We start from the raw sequence: 22,473 nt of genomic DNA, 5'->3' as shown, positions 1-22,473 counted from the left end.
ATTGTATATAAAATATTGTAGAGGCTCCAGGTAATACTATCTTCTCCAGAGAAAGTTCACTCTTTTCCTTGTTAAGCAGATAGAGTGGGAGCTGATCATTTTCGTTCAATAAGGGATTGAGCAGACTCTATTTTGGATTGCAGTTTACCTTTGTCTCATCCATCTTCAGGATGATGCTTTCAACTGAGAACCTGATGTATATCCTGGAACTCCTCCACCTGGCATATCGTGAGCTCCAATCCTTGTCTCATCATAACTGAAGCTGACAAAAGCTTTGTTCTAGTTCTCTGAGGGTTTCAGCTCGGCTTTTTATCCTCCCGTCCTCTGCAGCTATTTTGAACAGAAAACTGCCATGTTTGAGGCCTTGCAATTATAACACTCCAACTGCATAAAACTGCCAGAAAGTCTACTGGTTTCTCTGTTTATCAGAAGCAGCTCTCTACTACTCAGAAGTCTACTCAGGGAAAGAGGGGATTGGGGGGACTTCCCTGGTGGTCCAGTGGTTAAGGCTCTGCGCTTCCACTGCAGCAGGCACGGGTTCGATTCCTGGTCGGGGGACTAAAATAAATAAATAAAAGACTGGATTTCTGGCCTCTTGTTCATAGCCAGGAATTGGATTAACCCATTTCCTTAAGGAAAATTGTCTGCAGAAGGTCAGATCACCGCTTCACGGACCTCCCTCAGAAATTTTTTTTTTTTTTTTTTTAACTTTTGGGGTTTTTAATTAATTAATTAATTTATTTTTGGCTGTGTTGGGTCTTCGTTTCTGTGCGAGGGCTTTCTCTAGTTGCGGCGAGCGGGGGCCACTCTTCATTGCGGTGCGCGGGCCTCTCACTGTCACGGCTTCTCTTGTTGCGGAGCACAAGCTCCAGACGCGCAGGCTCAGTAGTTGTGGCTCACGGGCCTAGTTGCTCCGTGGCATGTGGGATCCTCCCAGACCAGGGCTCGAACCCGTGTCCCCTGCATTGGCAGGCAGATTCTCAATCACTGCGCCACCAGGGAAGGCCCTTCAGAAATTTTATTACTGTTTTTTTCCTTGCTGCTTCAGCAACCATGTGATGCCTTTAAGCGGACAATGTTTATATGTTATCCAGCTTTTCTAGCTGTTCCCGGCAGAATCACTGGTCTGACATAAGCGACTCCATCCTACCTGAAAGCATAAGGTGAGTGCAAGAGGTGTTATTATATATATGTATCATTTTTAAGGGCTTGTACTGAGAAATTTTTAGGCTATCTAGTGGGCTCTATTGCCAGAAATGGAAGACCTAAATGTACTTTTTTCTTGATAATATGTTTTCTAATAAAATATGTTGTCTTTACTGTATGTATATATTTAATTCTAATACGAAATATAATTTTTAGACATGGAGTGCTTATCTAATTACTTGTTCAATTTACATTTACACCCTTTAAAATATTTAAGTAGGATAAAAAGAACAAAGTAAAAGTGGTGTGCTGAAAAGATACTAAGATTCACAATAACTGTCACAGATGGTAGACAAGTCTTGTTGATTTGCCACTTATTTTGCATTTCTAAATTATCAGGACAATCCCCATTAATAGTATAAAGGAAATATGAACAAATTACAAATAAAACTACTTCAACTTTTTTTTTGGAAACAGAGTACATTTATTCATCTAGAATAAATGGGATAAATCCTCAGAAGTTAATGACTTTATCTTGAATCACCAAGAATGACTAACTATGTATAATATGTTTTCTAAACTCCGGTGAGTCATATTGCTAAAGTAACTAAGTGGAAAACACCATAGGAATCGAATTCCATTTATAACTGAATGCCCAATATAGATGATTTTGAAGTTCCACTTTAACAAGTACAACATGAATAAGATCATTAAGCTTTCTCTTGTGAATGACTGTGTTTCTGTCTTTTAAAATGCTTTGGTATCTGCTTGTTTCAGATAGCAGTTATCTGATTAACCAGAGCATTTTCCTAAAACTGTCTATTTTTAGTCGGCCCTTCTCTTGCCTTTGGAGATCTGCCATCTGCAGTGATCTCAGAGAAGGGAGGGTCTGTTTACTGGAGAATGCGTACTTTGGGCAAGATGGCAGGGTCCTGGCAGGTTATAATTTCCACTGTTGGAGATCTCAGACTCTGAGCATTCACTTCCTTATTTGGAGGAGACAAAATCAGGGGTAGAACTTGGCAATTAGATTTTTTTAAAAAAATCAACAGATAATGAACAGATTCTATTCTAGTTAGTAGGAGAAAATATATAAAAATTGTGTGTATCATGTTGCTTTGTTATTAATATCGGCGATTGTTATTTCACATGAAATAGTAACAAGGTGTTATATATGCGCATCCACATACTTAGGAAATTAATGACAGTACAGTATGCATTACGGCAGCAGTTTGCCATGTCTTTTTTCCCCACCACAGCCTACATGGAAGATGCCATTTACATGAGGGACCCAACCTCATGGGAACACTAGTGAAATGCACAAACCCAGGCAGGGTAGTTGTAACTCCAGCCCTTTTCTTTCGTTTCTAAGAAAGCTCAGCAGTATGCAAAAGATTGAGTAAACTTACTACTAGAGGAAATTTGAATCTACCTTAATTTAAAAATAAATCAAAAGGAATCAATCCCAAATGGGTACTCTATTGCTAATAACCGTTTTCTTGGACACACTGCCCAGTGACAGAGACTCGCCAGTGGATCACGTCCCTTAGGTTGGAAAGAGCTGCATGTAAGACGTCAACCTCGTATAATAAGTACTTATCTTTCAAGTATTAGTTCAATATTACCCAGCGTATGAAGTCTTATCTCATTCTCAATGTCACCTATTTAAGGAACCTCTCCTTCCTTTTATCTCCCTCCCCCTTTTGTACGCCCATACATTTGGGGGTTGTACTCCCACCGCCCCCCCCAAATAAGGATTATGTCTTATTTATTTCTCTATGTGTCATACTCAGAACACTGCCTAGAGTACAACAGTTGTTTGATATATGATTCTTAATGAACGGGAGCAAGATTTAGTAACTGCTAACCATTCAGAGTTAAAGCCTGAGGCATGCATTCTAAGGACATGGACATCCAATATTTAAAATATTTCATTAAGAAATGCATGATAACTTGATGTGGCCAATGAAATTTTTGTTCAAATAAAATGGAATTTTGGCATAAAATTTGGGGTACGTGGAGTTGGGTTTACCATTACAGGCAGGAAAATTGTAAACTATTTTCATAGGGAAAAGTAGACCGGTTTCTACCCTTAACTGCTCCCATGCACAGCTATAGGAGTCCAACAAGATCAAACCATGAATAGAAACAGAAGACAAAGAAAAATATATTTTGCACACTGGGATAGGCTTCTGCCTTTGTAATGAGATGCCAGGGCTGGTGCCATATGAAGGCCAGCGTTCAGAAGGGTCCTGGCTGTGTTATTGTCAACAGAAGCATTATGCAGAAGCAGCCAAGAACCAGCCAGAGTTCATTTTTAGGCTACATGAAGCTCTCAATTATGGTGAAAATATTAAACTTTGTCTTAGAAGAGATTCATTCTTTGGGGGGAAAACGAGTGAGGAATCAGGGTAGCATTTAGGAGCACTTTGGGCTATTTTGAGAAAGTGTCTCAAGGCCATCAAAAAGTCTTCCCTGTAAGGAAGATCGATATAGGTCTTGACTAAGGTAAGTGTCTTTGGTATGTTGTGGGGAGAAGTGAGGCATGTGATGTACTTTTGCAGTCTTTTCAATATCAAATTCATTCTCAACCACTGCATCGAGCCAATATCCTCAAGTAAGTGATTCATACATGTGTGGCTTTGATAACAAGACCATCACTAACTCTTTGAAGAAGAGTGGAGGGGGCCTTCAGTGTGGTTGGAACCAGACTGCCTGGATTTGAATCCTGGCTTGAGGACTTTATACCAAGTCACCAAGACCCTGAGCATGTGGCTTAAGGTCTCTGTGGATCAGTTTCTCATCTATAAAGTTAGGATGACAATAGTAACTACCCCATAGGGTTTCCGCATGGATTAAATGAATGAGTATACATCAAGTGCTTACCATGGTACATGACACATTGGAAGCACCATATAAATGTTAGCTATTTTTATTATTAACCTGGTATAAACAGTGATAGACATTTAATTGAGAGCATCTTTCCAGCTAGTAGGTGAGCACATAGTCATAAGCAGCAAACAAAATCAATAATACTGCGTAAATTGTGTGCTACAATGAAGGGTGTTGGTGGATTACCCTTGAAGGAATCCTTTAGGGGGCTTTTAATTAGAACAAGCAGTAACCCCATGGTTATAGGAGTTCTGTGGAAACTCTGGACTTCTACTGCAGTGAGGCTTTATCGAGTGGTTTGTGCAGATGTCATTCTTTCTGACACATTAATCAACTGGTGCCTTGAATTATGGACTTAGGAGTCTAAATCCACCTATCACACTTGTGAGATAAAAATAACATAGGAGGACTTCCTTTTTGCTTTAGAAAAGTTGACTTTCCAGAGATGCCACAATCAGGACGTCACTGAAATCTCGTGTCCTGCCAGGATTCTTATCCATTAGACTTCCCCAAGATGCACGCAAACAATACGAGAGCAACAGCGGTCCAATTATCTATTGTTTTGTAACCAAGCACCTCAAAACTCGGTGATGAAAAACGGCTGCCACTTTATTATGCTCATAGCTGTGTGGGTCAAGAATTGAGACGAGACACAGTGGGGATGGCTCACCTCGGTTATACAAAGTTGGAAGCTTTAGTTGGGTTGACTTGAACACCCGGAGGTGCCTGGGACAGCTCGATTGGGGGTTACTAGTACGGGGTCTCGGGTCTTCCACATTTGGTGTCTGCTGGGGCTAGAACGTCTCCTTCACTCACGTGTCGGTGCCTGAGCTGGGCTGGTGAGAACGGCTGCAAGTTGGCCAGCACTGCTCTCTCTCCACACCCTCTCCTTGTGGCTAGCTTGGGCTTCCTCACAACGTGACGATCTCAGCGTAGCTGTACTTGTTACATAGTGGCTGCTTCCAAGAAGCAGAAGTGAGAACGAAGAAGCTAATCAGTCTATTCCCAGAACTGGCACAGCATCAGTTCAGCTCTATTGGTCAAAGCAATCACGGGGCCTGACCAGAGTCAAGGGGGTGGAGAGAGAGATGCTACCTCCTGATGGGGGAGTCACACTACCGAAATGGGTCACATTACGGAATTGCACAAACGTGGGAAGTGTTGTGGCAGCCATCTTTCAAAAACACAATCTGCCACAAACAGAAATTCCAAACTGACGGCCCTTAGGCTGGAATGCGCCTCCCTGAGTGATGACTGTCTGAGAGTCTGTTATATCCTGGTGGACAATCAGCAACTGATAAGCTTGGACCAGAGTAGGTTTAGCAAAGCCCTCTTTCCCTGCAGGGATGGCAGGCAGTTGACGGCAGGCAGTGGGGAGAAGGGCTGATAAAGCATTTCATTCACAGTGCTCTTTCATTCTGCACAACATCCCACTTGATCTTGAACTTCACTATGGAGAAAACTGAGGCAAGCGCTCTCCCCAGGGGGTTTGAGGGTTTCTTATTTGATGAGCTACCCAAGCAGTTCTTCCTGAACATTTTCAAGTAAATTGGTGCAATAATTCCTTCTGAATGAAGTAATACTAGTTTATTTTGCAGGTTCTTAGTTCCTTTGGAGGCTGTAGTGTAGGCTGAGGAAACTTGGGTTCTGGAGTCATAAGTCTGGTTCAAATTTTTGGTTTATCAACTAGTAGTTGTGTGACCTTGGCCAAATTCCTTAACATTTGTGAACTTCGTTTTCTCATTGGAAAAATTAGAATAATAATTGTTCCTCCACATTGAGTTTTGCAAAAATAAGGCATTTGATAAATGTTAAATATTTTTCCTTGGAAAATAACCAGGAAATCTTACCACTACTTGGCTCAATATAAAGGTCTTGGATACTGAACATAGGGAAGGAAATAGTTCCTTGCCAAGAAACATTTGCACCTTCTTTCGTGATGATACACGCAAGTGCCTCTCTGAAGGGGATAAAAGACAGGGTACAACTTCTCCAGTGACATCAGCAGTGTGGCCTATGCAGCTTTGGCAAGTTAGGCTACTTCTCATCCTTTGGGGAGGAGTAAATGCCCATCTCCTCCTAGAGACCTCAGTATCCTATCTAATGTAGGTCCTCCTGTTTCTTTCTGGCACTTCTCTGTTTGACACTTTCAAGGCATGCATCTCATGCTATAATTATACTTATGGTTGTTTCCTTGGTTATTGCTCCCGCTGAATCTTTTTATTTTTCCTTGACTGGTTTTTATTATTTAGCATTTGAAGGAATGCCCAATGCATTCCTGTCCTAGTTTCCTGCTGCTGTAGCCGCTGGAGACTGGGGGCTGCAAGAAGAGAGACTGTGGATGGGTGGGGAAGCAAAGAGAGGGAAAGATTGAGGAAGAAAAGAAAGCTATATTTACAGGCAAATTTTGGTGAAACTGACATGGAGTAGAAACGTGCGTGACCCTGAGTCCATGCATGGAGGGTACTGTGGGCCAACTGGGAACTGAGCGTTACTGAAAATGAAAATATGTTGGGTTATGTATCTCAAAAATACTATTGCCATCATATCTATCTTGTGAAAAAAATCATAATGATTTCACCATATGTGAAAAGTTCTTAACACACTGCCTGGCATTTCGCAAGCAATCATTAAGGGGCAATGATGATGATAGTGAGGTTGATAAGACAGGTGATGACAGTGGTAAGAATCGATAAAGTAGCTCCTCATCTTCATTCCACTGAGTTCTGATGGTATATACTCTAAATGGCCCTTCCGGTTCAGAGGATCAAATAGTTTTTCTCACATCTTGTGTGTGTGTGTGTGTGTCTGTGAAGAGCTTGCTATCTCTATGTGAGAGAGAGCTCTTATATTAGAAGTTGCTCTTTTAATTTGTCGCTTTATTGCAAACATCTAAAAATGGGACCTTTTCATGGTTCATTATAAAAACTGTAGTAGGTAGCCTGTAAGATGACCCCTAAAGATCCCTACTTCCTGATCCTCATACCTTTGAGGATAACAGGATACTTTCATAGTCTCAGAGTATCTCTCAAAAACATATTTATTAATTACAAAGGATAAAATAGTAACTTTATAGTGGAGAGAGTTAAATAGTTTAGAAATGTGTAAATATCATGTATACTTCTATATACACTTTATGGGGGGGGTATGTAGAAAGAGATAAAGGAACAAACCAAGTGTAGTAAAATGCTAACACTTGGGGCATCTGGGTGAAGATATTCAATACATGGGTATTCTTTGCACTATTCTTGCAACTCTTCACAAAGTCTGAAATTATGTCATAATACAAAAATTTTAAAAATTGCAAAGTAAAAAAAAAAAATGTCACAAGTATAATATCTTTCCTTCTTCCATTTTTCCAGCCACTACCACTTCCTCTCTTCCTGAGGCCCAGGCACTGAGAAGGGAGGGCGAAGAATGTTGCATCACTGGTGCCAAATTGAGGCTTAGTGCCAAAGCACTAAAAGCCCAGCAAGAAATGATCAGGTCTCACCACTCCGTGGGTGCCTGGGAAATTCCAAGGGCAGGATGCATTCATACGACCACGGCTGCCTCCCTCATGTCAAACCCAGTCCTTGGCTCTCTAAGGCCTGAGGAGCCCCTGGCTTCTGTGACTAGTGGCAACACACATTCTCATGCTGACTGCAAATTTTATCATCTGAGGCGACTTCTCAAACATTTCCTTCCTTGATGCTCTCTCCGGTCCAGAGACGTGGGCTGAGTGGGGCTTTATTAACTCCCATTTTGCAAATGCAAGGAACTGGGGTTCAGTGACTTGTCCAAGGTCACCTTCAGTAAGATTAAAACCCAGGTCTTCGGACTTGGGTTTAGTAACTTTTTCATGGTAATAGAATCCCAGGATGCCAGCAGCAAACACTTCAGCGATCCCTCCCCCCACGTAACATTTTTTCTAGTTCAAGGGTTTTCAAAGTATGGTCCAGCACCAGCAGCAGCTGCAGCAGAGAATTTGTTCGAAAGAAAAAGTATTAGGTTCCACAGCAGGCCTACGGAATCAGAGACCCACATCCAGATACCTGTGTTTTGACAAAAGCTGCAGGTGACTCTGTGAAACACCGAAGTCTGAGAAACGCTCTTCTAGGGAAATGTAGCATGAAGCCTTGGCGTTAATTAATTAGGGCTCTAAATATACAACTAACCTTTCTCAATGAAAAATAAGCCAAACAGAGTTTGTACAAAAAGAAGCTTAACGAAGTGGGTTTTTTTGGTTGGTTTGTTTCTTGTTTTCTTTTTTTAAAAAGCATAATCATTACCTTTCCAGGTAAATTTCTGTATCCTCTTCCTAAACGGAGGGTTGGGTAGGTAACGCTGGGAATGACTAGGTTTCTTCTATCTCAGGCCCACAGTACGTGATGGAGATACGCGAGGAGAGTTCCACGAGAGCGTGGGAGGAGGGACGGACGACAATTTTTCGTGGTTGACTAAGTTTTTAAAAAATCCACTTCCAAGGGCACATCAACCAGTCAGCGAAGCCACTTGTTCCAGCAGGAGGTGGGAGGTGAGGGCGGAGTGGAGCGTGGGGAGGAGCGACACTCACCGCTCCGGGCTCGGTGCCTTCCATGTGTCGCCGTGCGTCCCTGGCCCCGCCACCTAAACGCACCCCCCCCCCCCCCCGGCCATCCGCAGCCCGTCGACCACCTCCCGCAGCGGACTCTCGGGGATTCCTCCGGCCGAGTCCAGCCAGGAGGGTTCCCCGGACTCGGCGCGAACTGCCCGCCCCCTCCGGCGTCTCCGCCCCGCGCCGGGGCCGCCGGGCGCCGAGGGAGGCGAGGGTGCAGCGGCTGGAAAATGAGCGGTGCAGGGAGGGTGGCGCGGAGCTGCAGGTAACGCGCGCCAGCCCTCGGCCCGAGCGGGCTCCGCACCCCCTCCCCTTCCCCGCGTGGCGACCTGCTGCGCCCGCCGGCAGGCAGCGCGCAGGGGCTGCGCGGGGCGTCCCCGGCATCGGGGCGCGGGATGTCGGGGGAAGCGGCCGGCCCGGGTGGGGGGGGGCACTAACTCTCTTCGTTTGTCGCGCAGCGCCCTTCGCGCTGCTGTTCCCGGGAGCGGCGGGAGGCGGCGGCTGCGGTGAGCGGGGTCGCGCGCGGACGCCGGATGCCTCCGAAGATGGAGAAGTTTCTGCAGATCGCGCCTCACTCTCTGGCCATCGTCCTGGGCCCCGCCGAGGGGCCGGCGGGTGAGAGGTCCGAGGCCGCCCGACCCGCGTCCCCGGCCCAGCCCCGGCAGCTCGCCCGGCACCACATCGGCTACGAGATCTTCGCCGACTTCAAAGCCGAGAACATGCAGCACTTCTGGAACAAGAAGGTCACGGCCGCGGTGGCCGAGACGTTCTTCCTGGGCTGGATCGACGAGCAGGTCCTGCTGATCCAGGGCAAGGAGGAGCATCTGGAGGCGCTGCGCGAGGGCTGGTCGCGCCGGGCGCTGCGGCCGCCCTCGGGCTTCCACATCCGCTGCCTGGGTGAGTCCGGCCGCCCCCCGCCGTGTCCCGTCTTGTCGCGCCGCGGGAACCCCCCCACCCCCACCCCCACCCCCCGCTGCCCCGCCCGAGCCGGCGCGCCGGCCCCGCTCCCCCCGGGCGCCCGCGCCTCTCTCCACCCCCGCGCCGCGCCCGGGGAGGGGCCGGCAGCCTGGGCGAGTGCGGGACTGGGGAGCTTCCTGGCACCTAAACCGCGGATCCGCACCTTGGCGAGCACGCCGCCCCCGGCCAGCCGGCGGGAGCCTCCCTGGCGGCCCCGGCGGGGCGGTGCCTGGGGCCTGCCGGGTGGGCGGCGGCGCGGGAGGCTCGGCGGGGCCGCGGCCGCTCCGGTCTGCGGGTCTCACCTTCTGCGCTCGGCTGGGGCCGGGGGCGCGTGTGAAGACGCGGGAGAAGTGGAGAGACAGCGCTCAGGTAGCTTCGGGTGGCGGCGGGCTCGGCCGCGGGGGGCGGCGGCGAGCGGGCCAGGTGCGCGGGCGCCCCCGGCGCGTCCTTTCCGGGGAGGGCGACCCGGCCCGGCCGCGTTTGCCTCGGGCGACGCGTCCCTCCGCCCCCTCCGTGTGGGTTGACTTTTAAGCGCCGGTGTGTCCTTGCAAGGCTGAGCTGTTGGTGTCGTTGCCTCCGGTACATGTTTCTTCAAGTCATTTTGTGAGTTTGAAGGAAGGAAGGGACACGAGGAGGACAGAGGAAAGCTTGATCCTCAACAAAAGAGAAATCCGTGTCCGCGGAAGACAGCCCGAAAGGTGATATTCGCTGCCGCACTTCAGTGCTGTCTCGACCTGTTGTTGTTGTTGTTTTTTTTAATTGCGTTACTTCATATGTATTTTTTCTTAATCCAGTTTGCATCTCTTTTAGACTTTACTTTTTAGTTTTGTACTTTGGGCCCGGTGGGCTCAAGGCGTATATAGTAAATAGTAATGTTTTGTGAAACGATTCGAGGAAAGAAAGCGTTCTTTCTAGTCCCACGGTTTAGAAATTCTTTCGTGACATTTTGGGAAGAGGTCAAAAGTTCAAACGCTAGACGACTGTAGAGCCGCCTTTTTCGTTCGCCAGGGTTGCTACTCTACCTTCCGCCGCCGAAGGAATAGCTTTTACCTGCTAAAGTGCCCTCCTCTATGCATATGGCAAATTTATAGCATCTTTTTTGTTTTGTGGTGTTTTGTCTGTTTTCACATAGCAGAAATCCTTATAAAGCTTCCTTTAAATCGAGTAGATAAAAAACTAGTAAAGCTTGCATGTTGTATGTTTTATAACCTGTGCTGAATCTCAGGTGTCTTAACTTTCTTTTTTGACGTTAGCAAAACCCTCAGTGGAGACTCTGTAATTAAACTGCCTTAGTAAAGGGCGAAAATCTGATCTCCTACTGTAGAACCGCAACACACTAGGAAGTAAGAATATATGTCATCACTTGTATGCACTGTAGAGATTGCATTTTAATAGTTTTAAACTTGACTTCATGCTTATTTTTTACTTTTTATTTTGGAAAATTTCAAGCAATTTGCAAAACTCGTACGGGGGTTCCCCTCCCCACACTTGTTTGCGAGGTTAAGAGGTTAGGATTCCAAGACCCGGAGTGGATGCCTGAAACCCCGGATGAACCCTTGTCTATACTATGTTTTTTTCCTATTCCTCCACACTTATGATGAAATTTAATGTTAAAATTAGGCACAGTAAGAGAATATCTGAATTGCTAGCGTCATTTCTCTTGCGCTTTGGAGCCATTGTTAAGTAAAGTAATGGTTACTCGAACACAAACACTGCGACACCACCCCTGTTGAAGTGATGCTGGCGGGAGTGGCTGCAAAGTGACCAATGGGCAGGCAGGTAACCTACACGGCATGGATTCCCTCGACAAAGGGACGATTCACACCCCAGGACGGGGTAGAGAGGATGGGGAGAGAGTTCATGAAGCTACTCAGAATGGCACCCAATTTAAAATGTATGAATTGTTTATTTCTGGAATTTTCCATTTAATATTTTGGGACCTCAGTGGACTGCGGGTAACTGAAACTGCAACTGCGGAAGCAAAACCGCAGATAAGGGGGGTGTCCTGTATAATCAAAAATACTATATTGAATCCCCATGAATCCATCATCTAACTTCAAAATTTATCAGCACATGGACAGTCTTATTCCATCTATAAATCTCCCCCACCATTTGAAATCCCAGACATTGTATCAATAGCATTTGATTTGTAAATATTTCAGTTCATATATTGTTTTCATTTTAGCAGAATGTGTGAACTTATAGGAATTGGTGATCTGTCATATTAAGCAAAGAGAACTGTTTTGGCAATTTTAAAGGTTCGAGATTGCTGTAGTTGATTGACTATTGCCTGTTCCCTTGGCAGCTTGAACTGTCTCAAGCTGACTGGCAGCTGGTGGGTTTAGCAGCTGCACTGGCTCAGCCCTTAACTCAGTACCGTGATGACAAGCAAGGGGGCTACCTCCTGAAACCAGCATCAGATAAAGGGGCATGGGTGATGCCTTCTGGGATCCAAGTGGTTAACTTTTCTGAACTGTCTTGGGGGTTCAGAATTCCTCAGAATTCCGGTTTTGCTTCAGTAATGATGGTAAAATGCTGAATTGTGTGTGACAGTTTATCTCCTATAAAAATTCTCTTAGGGAACCTCAGTGTCTGCTGCAAACCTTCCTAAGTTTTTGTTGCAAGATCTTTTATGGAGCCTTGAAACTCCGAAGTCTGGGAGCCCCTGATGACTGGCTCACACCTTTTATTCCAAGTCACAATATATGTGTGGACAAGTTCGTGCGCTCAAAAATACAAGAAACAAAATCCAAACCACGAAGGTGTACTTAGAGGGAGGCTAGCTGTAAATCTGTAAAGACTGAGTGCCATTATCATAGGAATCCCTTGACTGCATCTAATTTATACGCAAAAGCAGGAGCTGGTCACTATCTGTGGGACTTTATCATTAGTAATGCATTTCTTGCAGGATAACTTTCAACTGATCCCTCAGACTGTGGTACCTATATTATCAGTTACTTTCATGTGGTTTTGTGATTTTCCCTAATTATTTCATGGGTGTAAAACAGCCACAAAACCAGACACATAGATGAGCATTACAGAAGGCATTATATTTCCTCTTGTTGAACCTGAATTAAATTCATCAATCACAAGTAGTCCTCTTAAATAACTGGTAGGCAAATGCTAGTTTACATTTTATTATATTTATGGTAAATAATTATTCATGAAATTTGCTTGTTTTCCAGGTGGTCTCTGAGAGCCCATCTTAGAGCGTGGTAATAAAATTGTTCTGTTAGATCCTCCCAGTGAGGAAAAGGGAGGAATGGCTTTGCTCCATCTTGAGTTTGCATTCTCCTGTGTGTGCGTGTGCGTGTGCGTGTGTGTGTGTGTGTGTGTACTAACCCACCCCGGAGTGGAGAGAGAGGGATGGACAAGAGGTTTGCCCAGACCCCCTTTTCTGGCTGTGCCCCAGCACAGTTGAGGCAAGCCTACACTTTCACAGCAGGATTGAAAACAAGTTAGTGTTTTGCTTTGTAACTTGAAACATGCGTCTTGAAGTTGCCAGCAATCCGGATTACTTTTGCCCGTAATTCCAAAAGTATGTGGTTCTAACCACACACATTTCAGGTGGGGATTGGACAAGGAGGAGATGACTGTGGATCCAACAAGAAGCAGGGAATTAAGCAACTCAAAGGAAAAATGGTTTTGACTTGGGATATTCAAATCCACTGCTTAGAAATGACCTGCTAGCATATTTAAATCCACTACTTAGAAATAACCTACTCTGGGCCTGTAGAAAAAAAAGTTCAGGCATTTTCTTTCCAGGACCCCCGAAAGGGATGTGTGTGTGCAGGAAACTAGGAATGTTTTAAAATTATGCTGCGTATTCTGATTAAACACTAAATTAAATCCCATATGTGTTCACTGAGTGCCCACTAGTGCCAGGCTCTGTGCCCCTCCCGAGATTATAAAGATTGATGAGGCACGCAGTCTTTTCGGAGGTGCTGACGCAAGAGCTGAGAGTGTGGGGAGGGCTCTGAGGACAGGCAGTAAGGAGCAGTTACCTCTGCCTGGTGGGCTGGGAGAGGGGTTCCCAGCAGAGAGGATTGCGCTAAGCCTTGTGCAGATGCCGGCCGCCAGGGCCTCCTCCAGAACAGGAGTGCTTTCCCACCTGGGCAGGAGCACGAGCATTCACGGCGTTGGGGAGGTCCTGACACGTTTGGGAACTGGCTGGCTGCGGCTGGGGGCGGGCAGTGGTGTGATAAGACAGTGGGAAGGGAAGCTTGGGCCACAGATGATGACTGGGAAGCCCCTGGTAGCTTTTGAGCAGGGGGAGGGGTGACACGGTTTGATCTTAGGTAGAATGAGAATTCGGGGGCCGGTGAGGGCGTTGGATGGGACCGGGAGGGGGTTGGATACAGGTGCACCAGCTAAAGGTCTATTGAAAGCGCTGTGGGGAGAGACGGTGGGTGCTGTGTGAGTGCATTTGTTCTCTTATGGTACCTTCCCACGGTCAAGTCTCTATGTGCTACGGAAGGTATCGCGTTAGCCTGCTTGAGTCTAGAGGGCCTTCAAGTCCCAGCCCCAGACCCAGAGGCCCTTGAGCAGAGCCTAGATGCTCCTCCCTCCTGGGCCTTCTGGAATTTCCCCACCTGCCAGCCTTATTCGGATCCGTCAATCTCCATAGATTCTCCTAATTTCAGATCTCAGGGAGCATGGCTCAGTGTCTCTGTCTTCTCCAGTGACTCTTTATACTTTCCCCATTTATCCTTAGATATTAACATAGGACCAAACATGCTTTTTTAGGCTTTAAATCAGGACTTATATTTTAAATTATAAAAATTTTTAGCTGGAGTATCCCTGAAACTCACATAATATTATATGTCAGCTATATGTCAATAAAAAGAAAATTGTTTAGAACATATGGGCATCAAGCCTTTATTCTATTCCAACATCTTTATTGGTTTTCTCAAAAAGTTGCTCTCTTAAAGTGGTTTCTCCAAGTAGTAAATTTTTAAGACAATTGTTTTAAAAATGTATACTCCAAAAGAATTTGTATATATCCCAACCAAAAGTTGACTTATTTAAGTCAACTTAAAATTGAATAAGTGTCCTAAGCTCATGGCTAGGATTGCTTAATGAGTGTTGTAAAGATTTTGGAATTGGAGATACTGTGTCATTCAACAATTGGAGAACCTTCTGTCTTCTAGGATTTGTTCTGGGAACTGAAGTGGAGAACAAGTGAGACACAGCCCTTGTACTTTTGCAGATTCCGTTCTAGGGGGTGCAACAGACATCTCAGAAATTAAACAAAGAAATTAGAATTTCAGAGAGTTTTAAGTGCTGTAAAAATTGAGCAGGTGATAGAGAGTGACGAGAAGACATGAGATGATAGCTAACACTTATTGATCGTTTACTATTTCCTAAGTGCTATCTTTTTGTTAACCAACCTTTACAACTATTTAGGTATCATTATTTTACCCATTTTGCAAATGAAGACATTGAGGAACAGAGCGACAAGTACTTCTCCAAAGGTATCTAGTTAGTAAGCAAGAGAGAGGGGGTCTGGACCCAGGCAGCGTTATTTTTGTTTGCTTGTTTCTTTTTTGTCATACAGATAGGATTCAAGTTCAGGTTGTCCTGGCCAAAATTTCCTTCCCAGCCCCCAGTACATACAACCTCCCAACAGTTTAGGGTGCCAGGTAGCCCAATGGCAGCCGGTTTGCTTGGAGGCGGCTAGGTTCTTCTTTTCCATTAGATAACACAAGGGAAAAGGGAAACCAGTGCTGGGTCCAGGATCAGCACGCCTGAGACCATCGTGCTTGAGCTTCCTTTAGGCCAAACAGGTCAGTCCATTGCTTTGTGTGGCTTAATAATCTTTCTGCAGGGCTTACTCACAGGAGGGCGGGTTCTTCATTTTCTGCCCCAAAGCCACATTCCCTGCCAGTGCTTTGAGTGACAGCTCTATAATGCCCCTTGTTTCGCGTAGCACCTGACTGATGGTGAGCTGTCGGCCAACAGTGGAGGAGCAGATGGAAATCAGCTTGAACGCTGGAGGAACAGAAAGGAAAGCCCATGAGGCTGGGGCTTGTTAAGCCTGCCAGAGAATGGAAGGTGTGACAGGAGGTGAGGTCAGAGGGGCTGGCCAACTCCAGGCCATGTGGAGCCTCCTGGAGTTTTATTCTGTGCTGACAAGGCATTAAGCATCCAATAAACATAGAGCATTGGGTTGGGGTCTGTAGAATATCCAGAAAAGTGTCAGACGTGGGCCTCCCTCTTAGAGAAGCTTACCTCTCATATTAAAATCTCAGGGTTAAGTTTAAACAGTGAACAGTGATGCATTTCAAGTTTTATTAATTTCTAGCTAGTCATAAAGATTTTTTTTTTTAAACAACTGTTAGGTGATAGATGTGTTAATTAGCTTTATTGTGGTAATCTTTTCACAATGTATGCATATATCAAACCATCACATGTACATCTTTAATATATACAATTTTAAATTAATTAATTAATTAATTAATTTATGGCTGTGTTGGGTCTTCGTTTCTGTGCGAGGGCTTTCTCCAGTTGCGGCAAGCGGGGGCCACTCTTCATTGCGGTGCGCGGGCCTCTCACTATCGTGGCCTCTCTTGTTGTGGAGCACAGGCTCCAGACGCGCAGGCTCAGTAGTTGTGGCTCACGGGCCTAGTCGCTCCGCGGCATGTGGGATCTTCCCAGACCAGGGCTCGAACCTGTGTCCCCTGCATTGGCAGGCAGATTCTCAACCACTGCACCACCAGGGAAGCCCCATAAAGATATTTTTATGAATTACCTCACTCTGGCTCAAAGAAATTTTCAGTAAAGGTGTGTCGGTTTCATCGTAATAAACCGTTTAGAATGAACTTCTGAGACTCAAGGCCTTGTTGTGATAACTGAGAGGCTTTTCAAAAATTTATCCATTTCACCTCTTACTGCTGAATGCTGGTCTTGAGCATATATATTTCCCTCTTGCGTTAAGAGGTGAATTTACAGGTTATCCCAAGTTCTTTCCAAAGGGGCATAAAACTGAAAGGCACACCTGTGTTTCTTGGGCTGGAGTGAAGGCACTCGGGTGCTTTCCGTTCCTGAGGTCACCACAGATTTGGGGGTAAAAAACCCAGAGAGGTTTGTTGTATCCAAAGTACTTGCTACAAATAATTTCAAACGTTTCATTCTGCTTAAAATATCCCACACAAAGATGTGTGCTCACCTTAAAAATATAATTTTCAAGTATGGGGTGGGTTTTAACATAGTCATTTGGATTGTACTTGTATCATTATTCTACTCATTATACATGGGTAAAAACACGTTTTGAACTCCTCCATTCTGTATTACAGCTGTAGACTTAATATAGTCACAGGCATTCCTTAATTGGTGGGAACTAATTATCTGATGTATAGTTTATCTCAATGAGGAGGTTAAATAGATGTATTGATAAAGTACAAGCTATCAATACAAGAATATAGTCTATTAGTATATGTTATATATGCACACACATTTATCTTTGAGAAGGTCCAATGTCAAGAGCTTTGTATTAAACTTAAGTCACACTGGCATTGGAGGATGCAGCTCTTGATATTTTGATATCAGTCTCTCTTGATAGAGAAAAGTAAACTTGGACACTGTCAAGGGTCAGGTATCTCTTTAAAGAATTTGACAAATGACTTGGATAAAGAGGTAAAGAGGATTCATCAGACTCTTCGGGGGTGAAGGTCTCCTAGGGGAGCAGACCCAAGTAATGTGAAAGTCCACAAGATGGTGGTGGACACCATGTGGAACGGCCCCCAGGGCTTGAGATGTTCTTGTGCTGTTCACGCCATGAAAGCATACCTCCGTGCTGGCGATTCTACTCTTGAGGCTCAAACACACACAGTAAAATTCCTCCATTTTCTCAATTTCTTGTGAAGACCCTATAATAGAATTTTCTATAACGAGAGCCCATCTGTCGATGTAAAATGACGTGTCTCTGAAACCGGGATGTCACCTCCTCCTTCCCAATACCAAACACGTGGGGAGCCTCTAAAGCCCCCCGGTCTGCACGGATGCTGGCTGATTAATAGTACATCCAAAATAACCTTCTTATGAATCTGTGGGTCCCGGGCGGTCCCCAAAGGCATCCCAGCATCTCTAAGCGGTGGGCTCAGTCTGGCGGGGTTGCACCTTATTACCCCCTGAGATCGCTGCGGACTCTGTCTTTAAGATGAGCCCGCCGGTGCTCAGAGGATGCAGCTGGAAGATGGCCGTGGCTGCATCCTCTCTTAGCATTTCCTTCCATCGCTGCCACCCTTCCCCCAGTGCTGTGTCAGACACCCTCCTCCCCATGTCGTCTACTTTCCCTCTCGGGTTTGGGCAATTTTTCCTCTTAAATCTTGCAACAAAAGATGATGATTTCATCTCTGCCCTTCTGCTTCTAAGTAAAGTCTTCCCCGCCCTGAATTTTTTAGAAACTGAAGTTCTCCTTATGTGTCCAATTCTGGGACACTGGAGCTCAGCACCTGCTCTTCTAAGGAACATTATCTTCGGAGATTCCAGGCTACGCACACCTTTGGAAGTGACCTTCATGAGTCCAAGATAGTGTCCAATGACACTTTCATTCTGAAAAAGAGGGGAGAACCTTCTACATGTTTAATGCCTTAGAGGGGATTGATTTTCAAAACAAAATTTTATTTATTTACAGATATTCCCAAACCTGTGGCTCTTGCCCCTTTAGGCTGCTTTCTGCTCCTGGGAAGGTCCTGCAGCTCCCAGCCACCTGTCAGCCGAGGCTGCCCGCAGCCTGGCCTGAGGCTGGAAGTGTTTGCAGCCACTCCTGCATGAGTCCCATTTCCTCCCCTCTTTGAATTCTCTCTTTCTCTCTTTATTTTAATAGAATAGCTGGGCAAGTGCCCATATCTTTATTATTATTATTAGTAATAGTAGTATTTATTTTTATTTATTTATTTATATTTTTAGTCTGCGCCAGGTCTTACTTGCGGCATGCGGGCTTCTTAATTGTGGCATGTGGACTCTTAGTTGTAGCATGCATATGGGGTCTAGTTCCCTGACCACGGATCGAAACCGGGCCCCCTGCATTGGGTGTGCAGAGTGTTACCTACTGGACCACCAGGGAGGTGGTCTCTTTCAATTCCCTCTTTGAATTCTTAAAATGACTTAGAGTGACACCTTCTCAAGGCGGCAGTTGTGCTTTATCCACACGGTCACAGACCCACCAACCCTCCAGCTCAATTTCTTAATACTTCTGCTTGTCTGGCCGGGGCCCCTGTGGGTGGGTTGAGCCGGGATGCTATGCCTGGGCGAGTTGGGATGGACCCTGTGGGAAACGGAAGGGGAAACGAGAGGAGGGTGGGGAGGATACAAGTCCATGACTGCACGTGAAAAATGGCAACTGGATACAGAAGAAGAGAAATAAAGGGTGCAGGGACCACATGGAAACCGCCTGCTTTATGTGAGGTGCAGGACGATTTCAAGTTGGAAAGAGTCTTGCCAGGAATCAGGTCCTCTTCTCGGCAGTTTGATATACCTGTCAGGGCTGTGGGTCGGGGCTGAGCGCTCTGCATTTTTTCGGCCCATCCTGCCAAGGCTAGGAGGAGCGTTACAGGATCTGATCCGTGGTCCTGCAGGAGAGGGGTTTCTCCCTGCCGTGTGGAAAGATCTGTCCAGTCTGGACAGTTCACGTTAGCTTCTTTATCTCTGCTTCTGGCCAAAAACCAGACACTTATGGATTCCTCCAGAGGAGAGGAAAGGATGGCACAGTTCAGTGAACACAGCCATCCTTATGGAAAGAAATTCCAACTCTTTTTCTCATTGATTATAGTCATGTTTATGTCATAATCTCATTCTGTTGTCACCGTTTACCCAGATCCTCAAACCGTCTTCTTCCAAGACCACCTCTTGCCCTCTAGGTTCTTATGGCTAGTCCTTCCCCCCTTGGTTCATTCTGTTTGGGTCTTGATAATATCAGCTTGGGAAGACTTGGAAAGCCTGCTGACTTTGCAGTTAATACAGAATCGCAGGAGCCATGAATGCTTCTTTTTGTTGTTGTTGTTATGCGGGACTTTCTAACCAGCATAATTTGTCTAGGTTGATCGCTTTCCTTTCATCAGAGTCTGGTTATTAATTTGTAAAAAAAAAAAAAAAAAGGCTTTAAGTTAGTAGACTGAAGCCCTAACGTAGAAAAATGAAAGCAGTACTTTAGAACCCACATCTCTGAATGCGCCAGATGATGGTGGTTACTCTAGCATCTTTCTTCTACTCTTCCCTGTATTTTTAACATTTCCCCTTATAGTAAAGAAGGAACATTCTAGAGGGCAATCTTTATGCCATTTGCTCCTTCATTTTATTAAATGTTTACTGACTCTATTTCAGATTTGGGGGAAGGGGTGAGTGGGGTAGGGAGAGGAGGAAGAAGAAGAATGAACTTTTATTAATGTTCACTGTGGGTCAGGAATTGTTCTAAGCACTTTCATATATTGTCTCAGTTAATCCTTACAGAGGTCATGCTAACATTCTATAGAAGAGGAAACTGAGGTTCAGAGAGTAACCTTACACGAGCAAGAGATCTCATATTTCAGTCCAGCAATCTGACTCCAGAGTCGGAGCTGTTAGCCCTTTTAAAACTGCTTGTCATTTCCGCTGGACGAAGATTTTGGCTTTGATCACGATCACTGATAATTTTTTCTTCTTGTACTGTAATTTCTTCTGAATGTTAAACACAGTAGACTGATTTATATTATGATTTATGAAGCTTGCTTAAAACACACAGCTTTATGTCACCAAATAAATGAAGCAGAGTTTTAAAGACAGTACTGTGGTCTTGATATTTAAAATGCAGAATCAGCAGGTGGTTGCAGGATAGTGGCTGTGCCGGATGTTTATTCAAATGTTGCCAAACAGGAGCCTTAGAAAGTAATTAATGATACAATTTTTGCTACCAACTGAAGTATTCCTTTTTATATAAATAAAGGGGCAGTGTAAAGTATACTGAGAAAATTGTTTTAATGAGAAAATGGGATATGGTGCTATAAGGCAAATTCATCACATTGTTCTTCACTGTTTAATTTTTCTTTTTTGAGGTTTCAGGATTAAATGTCATTTATGTTTTTACATTCTATGAGTAAGCAAATGATCAGCTCTATTTTACTGAATCTAATTTAAAGTCTTTGCTGCTCTTAGTAAGGTGTTCCTATTTTCCTAGCCAGGTATTTTTATTTTCTGCATTAAAAGTTACATTAAGAATGTTAATGTAACTCTTGAATTGTCCTCACTTAAAAAAAATTAATTTGGTGTGATTAAGTGTATTTCAATTACTTTTGGTTATGATGCTAGAAGAAGTTTTTCTTTTTTTTAAAAATTAACAAAGATGTAGATTTGGGGGATGAAGTATTGGGTAATATGATTTACAGAGTCCACGTGTGATTGTTAAAATATAAAGTCTTGAAGGCTATAAAATTGCTTTTGAATACAGCTTTGGCTATATCCCATAAGTTTAACATATAATATTCTCATTGCTGTGATCATTTCAGCAGTCTATAATTAGTATTTTGATTTCTCTTTGGCCTAGTAACTATTTTGGAGAAGTTTCTTTCTCTCGTTTTCCCCATAGAAATTGTGAATTTTAAAAAAAAAGTTGTCATTGATTTCTTACGCTATTTTGCAACTGTCAGAGTGTCAACTCTGTAATACGTATTTTTTTCAAATTTACTGATTTTTTTTACCTAATATAGAACAAGATCTATTTTTCATAGAAATTTGAAACAAGGAATTTTAAAAAATAACTTCTGTTATTAAATTTATATTATATTGTTTAACTCTTTTATGTTCTCATTTTTTGGTATGCTTTATTTGTCAAAGACTGTGATAAGTGTGCTAATGTCATCTTTCCAAAATTATGTGATTTCTTTCACTGTATTACAATAGCTTTAACTTTATGTATTTTGATATTTTGATATCCAACACTTATCTTTACTATTGATTTTTGTCTTTTATATACATATAAATATACATAGTTGTATATCTGTGTAAATTATACATATTCATATAAATGTATGTACATTTATATAACATATAAGTACACACTAAACACAATCCTCTCTCATCCCTTTTACCTTGAAATCTTTTTCCAAAATTAGTATTGCCATCTCTGCTTTTTGCTTGGTATATCACTGCCACCTTTTTCTTTTTAATCTTTTGTATCTTTTTGTTTCAGTATGTGTTTTATAAGCAGGATATAGAGTTTGCATTTTAACCCAATATGAAGAGTATTTGTCTTTTTAGGACTATTGAACCACTAAGTGTATTATAATAACTGATATGTTTGCTCTTGTTTGAAACTTTTATATTTCACATGGAAGGCCCTACAATATCAGCTTTTTACAAATAATTTACGTTGAACTGAAGTAGCGTACCATTTTTACAAAGGAGTTAAGTACCTTCTTTGGTGCTTTGCTTTTGACCTTGTAACTAGAGCAATAGTTTGCAACCTGGTTATTCTATAGATAAGTGAACCCCAAATTGTCTACCACCGATCCTAAGGAAGTGAAGCAGAGAGAGAGACAACCACAGCTGCTAACTTGCAGTTCCAGGAAGGAGCCAGCGTAGACCTAAGTTAGTAAAACATCCACTTCCTGGCCTAGAAACCCCCTTTGGACAGTGTTGGGCTAGAGGCTTGGAGGGTGCTTCTGCTTGACCAGGCCTCCAAGGACAGGGAGGGCATGGGCATGGCACCCAGTTAGCACTTGGTCCTGTCCAAAACGTCCATAAGACATTGGGTCCATGCCCAAAGGTCCTTGATATTTGGTCCTGTCCAAAACCATTTGTCATGGACCAAATATGCTCATGAAAGTTTTGGACAGGACCAAATGTCCTGCAAGGGTGGAGGCTACATCAATGTCATTTGGAAACTGGATTTTTTGTTTTGTTTTATTTTTGCCTGTCAGTGTATACTG

General features: G+C 44.1%; 2 protein-coding genes across 15 annotated transcripts in view; both read left to right on the top strand.

Moving 5' to 3' along the window:
- Positions 1-1,158: 1,158 nt before the first annotated feature.
- LOC309619741 (uncharacterized protein) overlaps positions 1,159-22,473 on the top strand; it is a 189,257-nt gene continuing 167,942 nt past the window's right edge. For 5 of the 14 annotated variants that reach the window (XM_082375367.1, XM_082375369.1, XM_082375377.1 and 2 more), the window contains exons 1-3: positions 1,165-8,879; positions 9,073-9,511; positions 10,168-10,269. In XM_082375367.1, the coding sequence (XP_082231493.1) occupies positions 8,616-8,879; positions 9,073-9,511; positions 10,168-10,178 (714 nt within the window). In that variant the 5' untranslated portion in view covers positions 1,165-8,615 and the 3' untranslated portion in view covers positions 10,179-10,269. The other 9 variants (XM_082375374.1, XM_082375378.1, XM_082375371.1 and 6 more) reach the window with 7 other exon arrangements.
- Positions 9,604-22,473, top strand: part of STOX2 (storkhead box 2) — a 208,299-nt gene continuing 195,429 nt past the window's right edge. Inside the window, exon 1 of the mRNA XM_082375203.1 lies at positions 9,604-9,940. The gene's annotated coding sequence lies outside the window, so the exon portion shown is untranslated. The remainder of the gene's footprint in view (positions 9,941-22,473) is intronic.

This window comes from Balaenoptera borealis, assembly GCF_965194805.1.
Source record: "Balaenoptera borealis genome assembly, chromosome: 21".
NCBI lineage: Eukaryota > Metazoa > Chordata > Mammalia > Artiodactyla > Balaenopteridae > Balaenoptera > Balaenoptera borealis.
Note: the sequence above shows the minus strand (reverse complement) of the source record. Positions and strands in the feature narration are given on the sequence as shown.